At 41.2% G+C, this 17,350-nt stretch overlaps 1 protein-coding gene across 17 annotated transcripts in view; it reads left to right on the forward strand.

Moving 5' to 3' along the window:
* The window catches only part of itpr1b (inositol 1,4,5-trisphosphate receptor, type 1b), a 118,568-nt gene that overhangs the window by 35,330 nt on the left and 65,888 nt on the right, over positions 1–17,350 (forward strand). For 6 of the 17 annotated variants that reach the window (XM_079510905.1, XM_079510919.1, XM_079510917.1 and 3 more), the window contains 11 exons: positions 34–159; positions 456–656; positions 1,328–1,579; positions 2,577–2,702; positions 3,397–3,423; positions 3,756–3,884; positions 5,079–5,105; positions 5,397–5,517; positions 6,335–6,519; positions 8,448–8,596; positions 10,946–11,057. In XM_079510905.1, the coding sequence (XP_079367031.1) occupies positions 34–159; positions 456–656; positions 1,328–1,579; positions 2,577–2,702; positions 3,397–3,423; positions 3,756–3,884; positions 5,079–5,105; positions 5,397–5,517; positions 6,335–6,519; positions 8,448–8,596; positions 10,946–11,057 (1,455 nt within the window). The remainder of the gene's footprint in view (positions 1–33; positions 160–455; positions 657–1,327; positions 1,580–2,576; positions 2,703–3,396; positions 3,424–3,755; positions 3,885–5,078; positions 5,106–5,396; positions 5,518–6,334; positions 6,520–8,447; positions 8,597–10,945; positions 11,058–17,350) is intronic. The other 11 variants (XM_079510920.1, XM_079510909.1, XM_079510906.1 and 8 more) reach the window with 3 other exon arrangements.

Below are 17,350 nucleotides of genomic sequence, written 5' to 3' on the forward strand. Positions count from 1 at the left end.
ATTACAAAAATAAATCTCCTTCTTACGCTTCAGGGCGAGGATGTCCGTATGGAGGATATCATGAAAGTGGCCCATGAGTTCTTGCAGAATTTCTGTGCAGGGAATCAGCAGAACCAAGTTCTCCTCCATAAGCACATCAATCTCTTCCTTAACCCAGGGGTAAGTATTCTATTCTTATTAAGTTATTCTAGGCCCATTTCAAAACACATGACTATTCATCTGTCTCTGTAGATAATTCCTGTACATTTGCGTGTGTGTGGGTGTCTGTAGCAGAATTGGCTTTGTCAATGCCCTAAATTCATCATGAAACGTCTATAAACTATAAATGATCCAGTCTGTTATTGGGTTTATTTTGTGTTAACCAGTAACTTCAATATTAATACTGTTATAATGGTGGATGTGTCAGTTGTTCGGGTTAAATCTGTCCCTGTCCTGGTTTGACTTTCCGCTCCCAGCTCCTGGAAGCCGTCACCATGCAGCACATCTTCATGAATAACTTCCAGCTGTGCAGTGAGATCAACGAGCGTGTGGTGCAGCACTTTGTCCACTGCACCGAGACCCACGGGCGACACGTCCAGTACCTCCGATTCCTGCAGACCATTGTCAAGGCTGAAAACAAGTTCATTAAGAAGTGTCAGGACATTGTCATGGCTGAGGTACTGTAAGGGCTCCCTCACTCATCCCCCTCCCTCAGCCAGTCAGTGCGCCGCTGACCACATAGTAGTACTGTAACTGTATACTGTAACCTTCAAACCTGTTTCATCTGAACCCCTCCTCTGTAGCCAGGGTTTATATTTATATGCACAAAGCAAAACGATGGGTAAGTCAATATGTCAAGTGGCATGTAGAGAAAATAGCTGATCTACAAGCTCACAGCACGTCTCAATGTGGCATGTTGTGAGCTTTTAGATGGGATATTTCTGCTTTTTTTTAACATTTTTTTTTGTGTGAAAAATAAATAACTGCTTATATACTCAGAATGGGCACCAGCTTGAAAGTGGTTAAAATGTACGGTATACAGTGCAAAGTACTGATATATTAAATAAAAATACAGGATATTATATGTGTGGTTGTCATAAAATCCCAAGGCACACCTGAACTGAAAAAAAGGGAAAAAAACGGTGTTGAGGCATGCTGCATGGGTGCATCGGCACATACTGTAGTTTTGTTGATTTCTTAATTAAGGAAAGGGAAGTTATAGACTTAACAGTGTTACTTGCTAATTTAAAATAATGGTGTTAGCAAAAGTTCTATTGATAATGATGTAGTGTTACATTATAATGTTACGTGTTGATTCTAATTCTGTTACGTCTTCTCCCCCAATCAGCTGGTGAACTCCGGCGAGGATGTGCTGGTCTTCTACAACGACCGTGCCTCCTTCCAGACGCTGATTCAGATGATGCGCTCGGAGCGCGAGCGCATGGACGAGAACAGCCACCTCATGTACCACATCCACCTAGTGGAGCTGCTGGCCGTCTGCACGGAGGGCAAGAACGTCTACACTGAGATCAAGTGCAACTCGCTGCTGCCACTGGACGACATTGTACGAGTAGTCACCCATGAAGATTGTATCCCCGAGGTACAGCATGTATGAGTCAACATGAGGTTTATTTTTTAATAATTAACCACTTAATCCATTAAGACAATTTTTAAATGGGTACTAGTTCTCAAATGTTTTTGTGCTAAGGACCACCAAAATTATATGTATTTGGCCACGGACGCCACGGATCTGGATGTTATCGTTGGATAAGATTTTGTCCACAATTCCATGCTATATTGATGCTGGTACCATTAGGAGAGAACAGGCAAACGTTGACCAAAACAACAATTATTCTACATTCTCTAATCGTATAGACGTCTTGTAAATTAAGTGATTATTATTTAACAATAATTGAACTTGAGCGTGTAAAATAAAACCAAATGGACCCTTTTCATTTTACACTCAAGAGTTAAAGATGGAGTGCCGTGTTTTTTGTATTGTTCCAGTTTTGCATGTGTTTATGAGGTGACAGTACTTCATTAGACCCCTTGGTGTGGTTGTAAAGTGCAATGATGTCTTCCCTTTGTATTTAGGGTTTCTTCCTGGGGGCTGAAACCATGACAGTCAAACGTGCCAATGAAAAAAACTGATATAGTGACAACACAATATCAATTTTGAGATATTTGTACTTTACTTTCCCATGTCTAATACTTTTACTTCTACTCCACTACATCTCAGATCTAAATACCGGTATTGTACTTTTACTCCTCTACAATTATTTGAAAACTTTAGTTACAAGTTACTTTGTAGATGATTATTATTACAAAACATACATTAACCACTTCAGCCCCATAAACATTTTGAAAACTTGAAACGAGACATTCTGCATAAAGAATACTTTTGGTATTTCAAGTACACTTTGATACCAATACTTTTGTACTTTTACTCAAGTAAATTTAGAATTCCAGACTTTTACTTGTAACAGAGTATTTCTACAATGCAGTATTGATACTTTTACTTAAGTATAAAATGTGAGTATGTATTTTCCACCACTGACATTACACTTTCTCTACAACTGTCTGCTTTCACTCTCCAGGTGAAAATTGCCTACATCAACTTCTTGAACCACTGCTATGTGGACACGGAGGTGGAGATGAAGGAGATCTACACCTCCAACCATATGTGGAAGCTGTTTGAGAACTTCCTGGTGGACATATGCAGGGTGAGCCGAGAGGGGCCTTTTTGACATTGTAAGGGGTTCCGTTAGAGCGCACCACTTTGAATTTCCATTATGATAACCGTATTGACATGGTCACATTTTGTAGGTTGGTGTCTGAAACCCTTGTGTCCTCCTGAGTTCTGTAGCCCAGTAGTGTATGTACTGTAGCCCATAGGTTGTCAAAGTGTGTGTGTGTGTGTGTGTGTGTGTGTGTGTGTGTGTGTGTGTGTGTGTGTGTGTGTGTGTGTGTGTATATAAATTATATCTATATTCTACTCACACACACACTGTTTATACTGTACATTCAAGTCCCAAATTTCAAAATATATAGTTTTTGAAAATTGCAATCTACACGCTAATGGTGATCTACAACATCAAATCATGGCGTGATGCAATGCGAGTTTGGTGATCACCTATATTTACTATTTTCGTTTTTTCAAACCCATTTTTGCAGTTGGGGGCCACAGCCAGCGACTTGGCATGGAATAGTTTGGGAATGGGAACCCCTGCTTTAGCTCACTACTTTTCCATTTGGGCATCATCCATAGTTTTAGAACTATATAGCTATTAGCTACTGTATTATAATAATTTGAGTAAATAGTAAATGGTTCCATTTTAATTCTTCTTCTGTAATCCTACTTCGGGAGAATTCTCCTCGGTGTATGATAATGTAACAACCTTCTTTCTCCCATGACAGGATTCCTTTTTTCGAAAGATATCTGAGGTATTTATTGTGCTGTAGGGATGATAGAGAGTTTTGGGTCACGGTGTTAGCGATGAATCAGAGGGGTCCCATGTTTTGTTGGGAATGAATGAGCACCTCCAACCATAATGTGGAAGCTGTTTGAGAACTTCCTGGTGGACATATGCAGGGTGAGCCGAGAGGGGCCTTTTTGACATTGTAAGGGGTTCAGTTAGAGCGCACCACTTTGAATTTCCATTATGATAACCGTATTGACACGGGTTGCGTTTGACCTGTTGCCCATTTAGGATACAGGAAGTATGATCTGTTGACTGCGTGTGTCATGCTGAGCTTATTGTCTGTCCACGACCAAGGTGTGCAACAACACCAGTGACAGGAAGCATGCGGACACCACTCTGGAGGGTTATGTAACGGAGACGGTCATGAGCATCGTCACATGTTTCTTCAGCTCGCCTTTCTCTGACCAGAGCACCAGCCTGCAGGTAAATATGAACTGCTGCAGGGCAGCGTTATCACTTCACCAAAACGCAAACCTCAATGCTTATTCTTAATCTCCTGCTTCATATGTACAAGTTTAACCACTTAAGCCCCGCCTTTAGTCTTAGAGAACTGGACTTGAGTTACAACTGTACTTTGACCACTTTTTTCCGTCTACACAAAATCTCTTTGCCAAAAATAGCCAATCTGCAAGCTCACAGTGCGTTTGCGTTTTGCGACGTATTGTGAGCTTGTAGATCTGCTATTTTTGGCTAATGTTTGCTGGGGTTCAAGTGGTTAAGAAACATTTGCTATTTTTTTTTATTGACATTATGAATTATATTTTTTGTAGTTGTATTAGTAAATAAAAATGGTCACAAACGCGGTTACAAAGAGAAAGACGTTTCATGTTGCAATGTTGCATGTTCTTCTTTTGTGTAGCTGGCACGTCAAATGTATGTAAGTAAGATTACAGCCATGTTAGTTTCCTCTTCCTGGAAGTATTCTTTACTGGCAGACAGCGGATTCTTAGGAAATGTTGTTTTCACTAGAATAGAGCTTCATCAGCACACAGACCTGCTGCTCCCACATCAGTGGGCGAGTTGCACAAGGTTTTTGGTGCAGAGGGTGATGCAACATGGTCACATTTTGTAGGTTGGTGTCTGAAACCCTTGTGTCCTCCTGAGTTCTGTAGCCCAGTAGTGTATGTACTGTAGCCCATAGGTTGTCAAAGTGTGTGTGTGTATATATATACACAAATTATATCTATATTATACTCACACACACACACTGTTTATACTGTATATTCAAGTCCCAAATTTCAAAATATATAGTTTTTGAAAATTGCAATCTACACGCTAATGGTGATCTACAACATCAAATCACGGCGTGATGCAATGCGAGTTTGGTGATCACCTATATTTACTATTTTCGTTTTTTCAAACCCATTTTTGCAGTTGGGGGCCACAGCCAGCGACTTGGCATGGAAGAGTTTGGGAATGGGAACCCCTGCTTTAGCTCACTACTTTTCCATTTGGGCATCATCCATAGTTTTAGAACTATATAGCTATTAGCTACTGTATTATAATAATTTTAGTAAATAGTAAATGGTTCCATTTGAATTCTTCTTCTGTAATCCTACTTCGTGAGAATTCTCCTCGGTGTATGATAATGTAACAACCTTCTTTCTCCCATGACAGGCTTCCATTTTTGGAAAGATGTCTGAGGTATTTATTGTGCTGTAGGGATGATAGAGAGTTTTGGATCCCGGTGTTAGCGATGAATCAGAGGGGTCCCATGTTTTGTTGGGAATGAATGAGCACGATCATAATCAACATCACATTGTTTTTTACTGATTCAATATCTATGTATATCAATTTTTTCAATGAAAGAATCAATCAAATCCAGAAAGTTGAAAGACTTTGATTGTCACCATTTGGCTTGATAAGTTCACGTTGGAGTCTTCTAATGAGTCTTCATTGCATCTCTCCTCATCTTTCTTATTCCCCATCTTGTAGACCCGCCAGCCAGTGTTTGTTCAGCTGCTGCAGGGGGTGTTCAGGGTCTACCACTGCAACTGGCTCAACCCTGTTCAGAAGGCCTCGGTGGAAGCCTGCATTAAAGTGCTGTCAGACGTGGGTAAGACAATAAGAGCACACTCACCCCTGGCATGAGTCTCTTCAGGAAGGTTTTTAATTATTTTATTGTCGGCTAGGAGTTAGCATTTAAGTTCACAGTGCCACCATACGCGTTCACTTTAAGAGTCAGAGTTTGCCCGCCCACCACACACACACTCACTACACACACTTTAGTATCATTGGCACAAGCACACACTGTTTACCTTTCGTCAGAAGCTTTTATATGGCGGGAGCGTCGCGGTACAAAGGCACAAATTAAATCCGAAATTTGGATGGCAGAAGATCCACCAAGGACAGCTCTCCTGGATTACGATTTATGGACGTTTGAAAATCCTCCTTTCAACTGCTTTACACAGTGATTATATTTTCAATCCCATAGCTGGAGCGGTGGGGCGTTGCCATAGCAACCAGACCACTGTTAAAAGCTACCGTGGGACTCAACCATTATATAGACGGAGTATACATTGGGTTCCGTATATATACGGACCTAGAATGTAACGTGCCACAGCGGTGGGGTCCGGACCCGGCGCAAAAATAATGAATGTGAACAAATAGGCCACTATGACACAGAATATGTGTGACTGAGGTCATACAATGTCATCGCAAACCACTCTCCCAGGTCCTTACCTGCACCCATACCTACACTTAACTACCTCTAACCTAGTCACAACCATTTTAACATCATAAAGTACCTACTATGAACTGAACCATCTGTAATGTGATTCCTAAATGTAACAAATCTTTGTTTCATTCTAATGTTCCACGTGAAAGCGCCATGACCTAAAAAGAAACACTTCTCTTTCTTCCGTTCACCCCAGCTAAGTGCCGAGCCATTGCCATACCAGTGGACCTGGACAGCCAGGTGAACAACCTGTTTGTCAAATCCAATAATGTCGTGCAGAAGAGCATTTTGAGCTGGAGGCTGTCTGCCAAGACCCCAACCAAACGAGACTCTGGCCTGACCACTTCCAAGGATTATCGCAACATCATAGAGAGGCTACAGGTCAGCATTGATTGGATGTGTACACACTACTGGTAAAAAAAAACTGGTGTGGTGATCTATACTGATTATTCAAAGGGCTATATGCACACAGAATAACTCTTCCTACTTCCGGGCTGCTTCTCTACTTCCTTCACAGGTGTTACCGATGATGCTAATTAAGGCTCTGTTCCATTTAGTATGCAGTGGTTCTCAAACTTTGAGAAAAGGACCCCCGACTCTGAGTGTACAAATGGAACGGGTCCATTTGGTTCTATTTGTACACTCAGAGTTACACATCCGTACGAGAGTGTTTCCAGTCAGCCAACATGCACAATAGCAGCACCCTGACTCTTGACTGACCAGAATGGAACAGAGCTTTAGGGAAGGGGCCCAAGTTATTTCCAAAATGGCGCGTGTGCATATAGCCCATTACTGATGAAACACCAATACTATTAGTTTGGTAAACCAGTGGTTGCAAGGTTATTGCAAGTGGGCCCCCAAATAAGTAGCATGATAATATAGCATCATTAATATTAACAATCAATTGATTGATCTGAATTGATCTATTGTTCTAAACGTGGTCAAATGGGTGGGCCCAGGGGTCACCAACATGTCTGTAGTGTCATGTCTGTACACGGACAAATGTGTCCGTGGCAAAGACTTGGTCTTGTCCTTGGCAAATTTTTGATTTTCTGTTGTACACGCCATTATTTATAATGTTCTTAGTTTGATCATAAGACCCACTTACTGAATGTCAGTCTCCAGGTTTTCTTGACAATTACTTATTATGACACTATGTGCCACTAATACTAGTGGTTCTCAAATGTTTCATTTGAAGAGACCCCCTTAACTGGTTTCCATTTGTATATGTGTTTCTGGTAATATTATTATCCACTCATGTTGTATGTCTGTGGCAAAAATGGAATGTTGACAAAAATGTCCACCACTAGCCAACATGGCGATGACCCCTGGGCCACAAACACTTTTGAGATTTTCAAGTGGACCCTGACCCAGAAAAGATCGAGAACCACTGCGGTAAACAATATAAGATATGAGGGCATGACTAGTAATGCCCTCTTTTGCTAATTATCTCTACAGGATGCATGAGTAACTTGGTCTTACACAGCATAAACCTGAATGTCTGCACGTCCTATAAATCCAACTCCGATTCACACATGGTGCTAGTCATGACAATTGTTGCATCATACATACTAGTTTCAGTAAATATAGCGACAAAGAAAATTCAGTGGAAATGGAAGCTGGTCAATTCCTGAAAACTTACGCAACTAACTACTGGTAAAGGATGACTCGGTTTTATTTTTAGGTCTCTGACCTACTGTACATTTGCCTTCGTTATGCGATGCTGCATGAAGTATAGCTGCCTGTTCCACGCAGCTACTGTGACGCCAACGTCATTTCGGGGGATTAATAAAATATATCTCATGTCATCTCATACAGTACATAAGATACATTACATAAATAGGCGTTCACAGACATAAACGCTTTTAAATGAGATTTAAAGGCATATGTATTTCAGAACTAAGAAAATGAAATAAAGAATCTAAATGAGTGTATATATATGACTTCTATATTTGTTTTTATTAGATTTCCGACAAGCTGGAAATATTTTGAGCATTTCCATAATAAGTAGATATTTTATTAGATACGTAGATTTTAAGAACGAGAGCTTTGTTTTAACTACAGTGTATTTCTAATCCGACCTGCCATCGTAATGTCGTATTACTTCTGCGTTCTGAGCTAAACAAAGCTCTTATTCTTAAAATCCATATATATATATATACACACACACACACACACACACACACACACACACACACACACACACACACACACACACACAGTTACACACAGTACTGTACTTAACTAATATACAGTAAATTGAAGCTGTCATTTATGTCATTTCTCTGTTGTTACATTGTTCTTACAAGGACATTGTGTCAGCACTGGAGGACCGGCTGAGGCCTCTGGTCCAAGCTGAACTGTCCGTGTTGGTGGATGTTCTCCATCGTCCAGAGCTGCTCTTCCCTGAGAACACAGATGCCCGCAGGAAGTGTGAGAGTGGAGGATTCATTTCAAAGTAAGCCAGAGCCACCCACAACCTGTGTTAAAGTCATCTTCCTCCTTGCTAAGCTAAATAGGCTAGTTGCAATAAAACAAAAAGAATCCCAGTGACCAGAAAATTCCAGAGTTTGTTATGGATCTAAACATAATAATAATAATAAAACTTTATTTGTATAGCACCTTTCATGAAATGCAGCTCAAAGTGCTTTACAGAGCAATGAAGAAAAAAAATAAGGCATAAAACATTAAAATAATAGCAGTAATGCAATACAGTGAGGACATGAATAACAAGGAAAAGATTAACTAAAAGCAAGAGTGTAGAAGTAGGTCTTGAGCTAATAGTTGAAACCCAATAGTTGATATTGATAATCGGATCCAGAAGCCCCATTGTCTCATGCTGTAGTAGACCTACAAATAATCGATGAGAGGACGTGGGCTTTTGGCTGCACATGTTTGAATCTTATTTTATTTCTTAACATCGTTTGCAGTTGTAATCGCAATTTTGACATAATTTGTGCAGGACGTCATGTAATGCTGTCTCTAACCTACTGTACGTCTTTGAACATTAATCATTTGTATCTGCAATAGGCATACCTGTTGTGATCATTTGTATCTGCAATAGGCATACCTGTTGTGATCATTTTTATAATGAAAGCCACTGATTGTAGTCTGTAACCAACCGAACAAACGTTGCATGTTCAGTAACATTTAGAATACATATATTGTGGTATTGCTTAAGTACCAGCTCTGAGACTGGGAGGTTGGGTTCGATCCCCGGCCGGGTCATACCAAATTACCATGTGTCATGTCCAGGAGGTGTACTTGTACATCATGTCCATTGGGTGTGCTTGTACGTCACGCTACAGAAACAGGAGATCCTGCCCTATGGGCCTCATGGCTCGGCAAGGCATACTTTATTGCATAAGTAAAAATCTGAGTAGCCTATTCTTGCACAACTGAAATATGATAGCCATCATCTCACAATAATAACTTCTGGACATTATGAGTACCTAGCCAAGCTTTGATTAATCGATTAATTAATACTTTATTAACAGTTGGCAAAAAGTACAATTATGCTAAAAGGATAACAACAAACAGCCCTGAGGGATTGTTTCCATTGTGGTCCTACAGTATGTATTCAATTCATCAAGAGAAAAGCTAACGGCCAACCAAGAAGGCCTTTTTGTTTGGTGTCTGTCCAATAAACAGAACAGAAATGTATCTGTTGAAACAGTCATTTTTGTTATTGTTGTCAGTTTGAACCAATCTATCTACAGTATCTATGTACAGTAAATGTCATGTAGATAGTACACGTGCAGTAAATGAGCAGGGCGTGCCTGTACAGGTCTTATTGCAATCACATGTTTTACACACGTAAAGTGTACACGAGTACAGTAAGCACATACTCTCACACAAAAGCTTTGTCGGGTTGTGTTGTGGCTGATAAGAGCTAATATTGGATTACAGTAGGTCCCAGCTGGCTACTTTGAGCAGGTGTTGTGTCACTATGGGGATTAGCCTTCTACCCAAGGCTGCCATGGTGGATTAAGGTGTGGAGAAGCACGTGAAGCTACTGTACGCTGCTGCAACTGCTGCTCTGACTCATTCAGGACGCTAACATTGTCCAGTTCCAGGGAAGAACTGGATTACAATGAGCTACGTTACAATGCTCTTGATGGGAGTGCAAGTTTCATTGGCTTCAGAGACAGAGGGATCCATGACTGGATTTGTAGCCTGAAACTATTGTTAGGCTCTAGAACAAATTGTATACTCTACTCAGTCTACTGTAAGTTGAAAGTTATCCCAAGGCATTTGGTGAGGGTGATGAACAGACACAAATGTGGGAATACTGGGACTAGGAAGGTATTAGTACACAGTAAAATCAGTGTTAATTTAACATTTGTTAAGTTAACAATGAGGATTTACAGTATACTGTGTTAGCTGTACATACTGTCACATTTACCAAGCCCCAGCAGCAGAAATAGGGTATTATTTTTGTCCCAAGTTTTGTTGACGTTGCCTGGTCAGGCCCGGATTAATGATACAGGCTTTAGGGCATGCAGACCAGGGTACCAAGCTCAAACGCATAGTCAAAAATTCCCAAAAAACAGACTATTGCAAGTATCTGTGCTGAAATACTGTCTGGTCGCTGGCGAAATAGTTTGTAAATGTGTCACCTAACTCTCCTCGGTGCAGGCAGCAGGCGGTATAATAATGGTGTAATAAATAATGTAATAATATCCTAAGCTTTTTAGCTTAACTACGTGTCTCTAAATGGTAGCTTTGCTGTAGATCGAGCCTAGGAAATTAAACAAATACAAAATAAAATAAACGTTAACCTTCCTTCTTTCTCTTTCTTACACAGGCTGATTAAACACACCAAGCAGTTACTGGAGGAGAATGAGGAGCGTCTCTGTATCAAAGTATTGCAGACCCTCAGGGAAATGATGACCAAAGACCGAGGATATGGTCAGAAGGTATATCCTGTCCTGCATCATCCATGTGTACTATCAGATAAAAAAAAAAAAGACGTAATCAGAGAAACTGATGCATTTGTTCTGACCTACAGTACAGTCGGCTACAATACAAGGCTGAAGGGTTATAAACAATGGGTCAATAGGGTTGAAATAACACAAAAGCTGAATTTCTCCAAGATGAACCTTGAGGCCTTTACGGCAGACTGCACGGAAATAGTTATTTTGTCGTCTACACCGTCCACACCAAGAATGATAACTATAATAATAGTAATGATGTGAGGACCCTCAGTGATGAATGATAACGTTCCTTAAACGGCGGCGCCAAGCTGTGTCGGAGCCCCAAAATGGATATTGATTGATGACTGGTTACTGCTGTAGCCTACATAGTACAGAGAAAGAAAACCAGAAGGGTATGAGTTCACAAAATTAGTTACAAGAGTTATTGTCTATTGAAGGCAGATTTAATTAATATTTTTGTATGAACATCAATTTGATGGATGCATCCCAGATGTCCTTATCAAATGAGAATTTTTTAACCTTAATGATGAGTTTCTCAGCGATGTCAGCTGAAACGCCATGAGTGGTGTTGAACGGAACAACCTGAAAATTTGGATGGATTTTGATTTGACTGCCAGTATGTTTGTTTCTCATATTTCTCTGAAAGTGATCCCAACAATATCTTTCATTGTTATAAATGTAGTTGTGGTCTGGACTCCACCATCCACTTGAGTTACAATGATTTTAATACATTATTGCTACTGTAGGTCATATTACTATGAAAACCTGCAAAACCTGTCCGTCGCTCCGTCACTCACGCCTCCATATATGTGGTTGTCACTTGTCAGTCCATCACGCCTCGTGACACGCTCCTGAAGGTTGTCAGTCCGTCACGCCTCGTGACACGCTCCATATATGGCCATATATGGAGATCCCTGATGTCATCAATATTAACCCCATATATAGGAATGTATAATATATGGCCATATCGTGACAGTCTCATGACGCTGCGATGCAAGTCACACTTGCAAATGAACAACACATGGATCTCCATATGTTTCAGCGTGACCTCACCCTCAGGGTGTCTTACTGGTTGTATATATAGTTGGCGTCACTAGGACTGAACACACTGGTCAGCGCGCCCCCCAACAATGCCCATGGGCCCCAACGCAATTGCGTTGTCCGCGTCACGCTAGTTACGCCCCTGGTTGTTGTTATAATTATCTTTCTTGGTGTGGATAGTCGGTTATTCGTTGGGGTTCCTCCAACCGGAGCAGTGTTTCAGTGTCCTGTGTGCATTGTATCCAGTTTTTTTTATTTTTAACAATGGTATCAGAACTCTAGTCACATTATTTAGAAACAATATATTCCCTCATTTCTTCCCTCCTGAATGTACTGTACGTAGTACGTACACAGTGTCTCTAATCGCTTGAATGTAAATTGGGAATATCATCACAGACCATTAACATGCTGTGAGCATGGTCCTTCGTCCTTAACACTAACACCAGTCATACACCATAACATGGGCTGTTGGTGAGCCTCTGTACTAATGTCCTCAACTGTAATTTTTTTCTAGCAGTGTTTTAAAGCCTCAATCCATAGAGCACCGAAGTCTGACGTCAATATTGGTAGAAGGCGCTAAGTCCACGGGAATCCCCATAAACAAATCAACCCGGCCCTTTCACTCATATGGATATGAAGAATCAACCGACTGTGAGAAAATGCTACGTTACTGCTGCTGAATTAGTTAAATTTTTTCTAGAAACAATGAAATGAAAACGATCAACAATGACTAACTGACTGACTGTCTTAAACGATACAGACACCTCCCCGACAATATCGCAGTTTGTTTATTTTTGGACCACAATGCTTATATGAGACTATTTTAAGATGACCCCAAGTTATTCTCCATAGAGAAAAACGTCTGCGAACCCCTTAGAACCAGGGGATGAGCGAGTGACGTCAGACTTCGGTGCTCTATAGCACCAGTATGTGGCCACCAAATTATGCCATCCAACAATTCTGTTTTTATTCATTGTATTTTAGAAATGTATTTATTGACTTCTCTTCAAATTGACATGCTGGCATCTTGTACATGATGTCCATTTAAGTTTAATATAAAAAGGAAATTTGCCTTTGGCACACTGGAATCCAGTATACAAACTAAACTAAAAATAGATAAATAGCTTATACAACATAGACAAGGCTTTTTTACTTAGGTAATTATACCTTATTATGTGTCAAGAATTTCAATGAAAGTATGCCATAAATCCATTTCATTAACAAGTTCAAGGTAGCAGCATTACATCTCAACAGTGTAGGACCTACTGTACACGGTTGAGATGTAATGCTGCTACTATTCACCTACCTGTTATTCACCTACAGTGTAGGTGAATAGCAGGAAATTGTAAGAAGTGTTGCACACTGTACATGGTAGAAAACATGCAATCACAATGATATTTGATCTGTTTGAGTCAATCGTTCAGATTCTATTGTTAGATCAAGCTTTACAAGAATCTTGGCTTAACCCGTTTAGACCGGGAACCCCTATACGTAACTAGACATTTCCACCTGGGGTTGTTGTTGCTATGTACAGTATATAGCAATATACATTTGTGCCAAAATGGGTTTAATATAGGCCTACAGTACTTAGGATGTGGTACTTAATGTACATGCTTTGTATGCATGATGCTGTGATTGCAATTCACTAACTTCACTAACATTTCTGAGTGACCAACCAAGCTATATATTGCTTACCTAGCTTCACTAACTCTGCCCCCTATACTTTTCTCTTCCAGCTGATTGCCTTTGATGATGAAATGGATGTGGCTGAGGTTGATCATTTTCCTTATTACTGTCGTGGTGTATATTACATTTGATTTACGCATGTCTGCCACTAGTGGCCTAGATGTGCCTGTGCTACAAACAGACCTCCTACAGTAGCTACACTTAGGCTTAAAGGAGAATTCCATGCTAGAAGACTTTCTTACCTGTCTTACCTTTCTTTGTATTCGTTAAATCCTTATTGGCTATTTCCCCTACCATAAGCCCTCAATGAATTGCATCGAATTGAATGGGAATTGAATGGGGCTATGGGGTGTTGTGCTAATTCGCTTATTTCCATCGAAATAAGTAGTAAAGTGTGCCGCTTGGGATATTATTTACATTATGAGGAGAGGATATATACAAAATAATAATAATTTTGAGCGATGGAAATAAGCGAATTAACACCCCATAGCCTCATTCAATTCCCATTCAATGCAATTCATTTAGGGCTAATGGTAGGGGAAATAGCCAATAAGGAGCTTTTGCACAAAATAACACCTGGACCTCTTTGGTGGGGACGTAACGACTACAAAGAAAGGTAAGACAGCCTTTTAGTATGGAATTCTCCTTTAATGTATACTTTGTTGCACACTGGTGTCAGGCACCATGAACAATAGCAGATCTACAAGCTCAGAACACATCACATTGCAACATGTTGTGAGATTGTAGATCGGCTATTATCAGTGCTGGTGCGCAACAAAGTATAAATCAGGTTGTACATCTTTCGATGGCTTGACCCCCATGTCTTCGTAGTATGCCTGTATGAGTTTTCCCTACACAGTCAAATCCAGGGGTCCATTTTTGCACTCCGAGTTAAAATAACACTCAGGAATTTACTGTGTAACATTATTCTCCTTGTTGTACAGTACTTAATTATCGTAGCATGTCTAACTAGAGTAGGCTATATTGTTGTGCTTTGCTGAAATGTAAATTGTCTGTCTTTCTCAGCTGTCCGTTGTATATTTATAATGTGCATAATGTGCACTGTCAGCACGTCTTAAGACAGTATAATCTTTAAAAATATATATATTTATGCTGTTTCTTTTAATGAAATGTTTTAGATATTGCCATATTCTGGAAGTGGGCTGTTGACATTCATACTTGTTTTATTAATCCACTAGTACTATGATTCAGGGCACTGATCTAACCAGGGATAGGTCGAGCTTGTTTGACATAATGTTTACTGCAGGATTGTATTTCAACTTGAGGGCTGGTTGGGACTGGAGGAGAGCATGCCTTAAGTGTGTGAGTGTGCGGGTGTGTGTGTTGGGGGGTGCGTGTTTGTATGTGAATCGACCCCTTTTAGATGGATGGCCCTTTGCCATTACTGCAAGAGCAGGTGTGAATGTAGAATGTACTATATAATATAGCAAGAGCAATCCTGTATATTTAGCACTAGAAACCGAATACAGATGGAAATGTACACCGTTGGAGGTGGACGTGTGTCTGGCAGCCAACATACTTCATGTGTACCTTGTAAGTGTGTGTGTGGGTGGCAATGGCCTGTTGCCCAGAGGAAGTAGATATGGCACATGAGTGAAAGGTGATCTGACCACATTTTGAATGATGACAGATGTCAGGTGAGACACTGAGACCTATCATAATCAAAACTAAAAGTGTTTACAATTCCCGGAGGTTGCGTAACTTGATTAGTTCCATTATCAGTCCAAGCATTGCGCAATGTGTTATCCACATGACATGGTATGTTAGAATATAGTTCCGATTTGTTCTGCAATTGTCTATATGCTTTACTGCAGCCAACTAAGTTTTCTGCTAAAGTTGGTGCTCTCTATTGGCTCCTGTGATTTATGCACAGGTGGAGGAAAATAAATAATGTATTGGTGCACAAGAACAGTGGACAGTGAGTCCAGGGAGCGAGTGGAAATGAGGTTATCTCAGAACAGTGCTCAATCACCGGAGCGAGTGAAAGTGAGGTAAACAGTTGTATCAGTTAGGGAGGGAGAGAGGCAGTTGGAAAGGGTATTTCCACTGTTGCCAAGAAGTCACATGCAGCCACCCCTCCCTCTCTCCCCCTAGCAGCTCCCTACTAGCTCTCTCTCTCCCCCTCCCTCTTACCCTCCCTCCCTTCATGCTGTATCCTAGTGATGGAAGTCCCCAGCTGCATCCTTTCCACAGAAACAGGCTAAAGTCAGAGAATGCCTTGTGGCTTCAGCTGCCCCGCCCGTAAGCAGTGTTTAAGAATGCACACATGCTCACACCTCTGCTGACGTGCACCCTCTGTCTGTCTCTCTTTCTGTCTGTCTGTCTGTCTCTCACTCACTCACACAACCACAAACCGCAGCATACTGTACCCTACCGATTCTATTTTTTCTGCATGTGCCTGGCCCGGCGCCCTAGAGGGCCCCCCCGGTGGTACACTCTGTCCCAGCCCGCTAGCTAGGCAGACACGTATGCAGGCTTACTATGCACGCATGCAAGGCCAAAGCCGTGATGTTCCCTCAGCTGCTGTGAGCTGCCGAAGGGCCGCTGTGATAGCCGTTATATAACCCCAGTGTTATGCCTGATGCTTCTGCTCTCCTCTGGCCTGCCGCTACAGGAGGGAGCCTTTGCCAAACTGCTGTCCATCCCAGCCCGTTCCCCAGTCGCTCAGGGACAGCATGCAGTCTGTCAGTTCTACTACTGTTGGATAGACCCTGGCATGGCATGCCTGTGGTTACTCCGAGTCGTCCTCACCCCTGGTGCCTGCTCCTCACCCCAGATACCCTGTCTGGTGGGGGTGTGTGTGGGTGTAAAACAATGTGGAATGGCATTCCCCTTCGGAGATATTTTGTTTTATTTGATTCCAAAAATAGAAAATGGATAACTGTAAGCAAGCCTTCACCCGCCCACTAGAGCTCCTGTGTTAAGCTTGATCATGCTTTCATGTGCTGTCCCCCGTGTGTGCATGTGTTGCCTCTGTCAGAAAAAAAGAGCCCGCTCAGGGTTGGAGGGTCAGAGAAGGATGATGTATATATATGTTGTATATAGCGGTGATGTAACAGAGTCCGCCGAGATTATATGGCTTTAGTATGACAATAAGTTCCTTGTTGGGATTATGTAAAGCAAGATGATTTCTATGCAGGGAGAGTAGCAGTCCACATGTGTGTCTCTGTGTCTACGTGCTGCCTGTGTAAGCATGTCTCTGCGTTTGTGTCCGTGCCAGCTGATCACAATCTCCTCATTATCCAGACTCTACTACCGTCACCTGCCCTGACACATTCTCCCCAACTTTCTGTTGCTCTCTCCCACAGTCCTTTTCTCATGTTGTCTCCTGACATTTTTGCACTGCCAGCGTTTGCTTTTCACTGTGTTAATCTCTATAGTACCTCTTGTTTAATCACTGTTCATTTCTCTGCTTTCCTTTTTAAACGGGCATGATTTTTATTTCGGAGCACCTGTTTTAGGTCTCCAGATTCTACCGTTTCTCATTTACCAATCACATCTGTGCTCTTTTTCTTTGTGTTTTCGTT

The sequence above is a fragment of the Electrona antarctica genome, assembly GCF_951216825.1.
Source record: "Electrona antarctica genome assembly, chromosome: 9".
NCBI classification, from domain to species: Eukaryota; Metazoa; Chordata; class Actinopteri; order Myctophiformes; family Myctophidae; genus Electrona; species Electrona antarctica.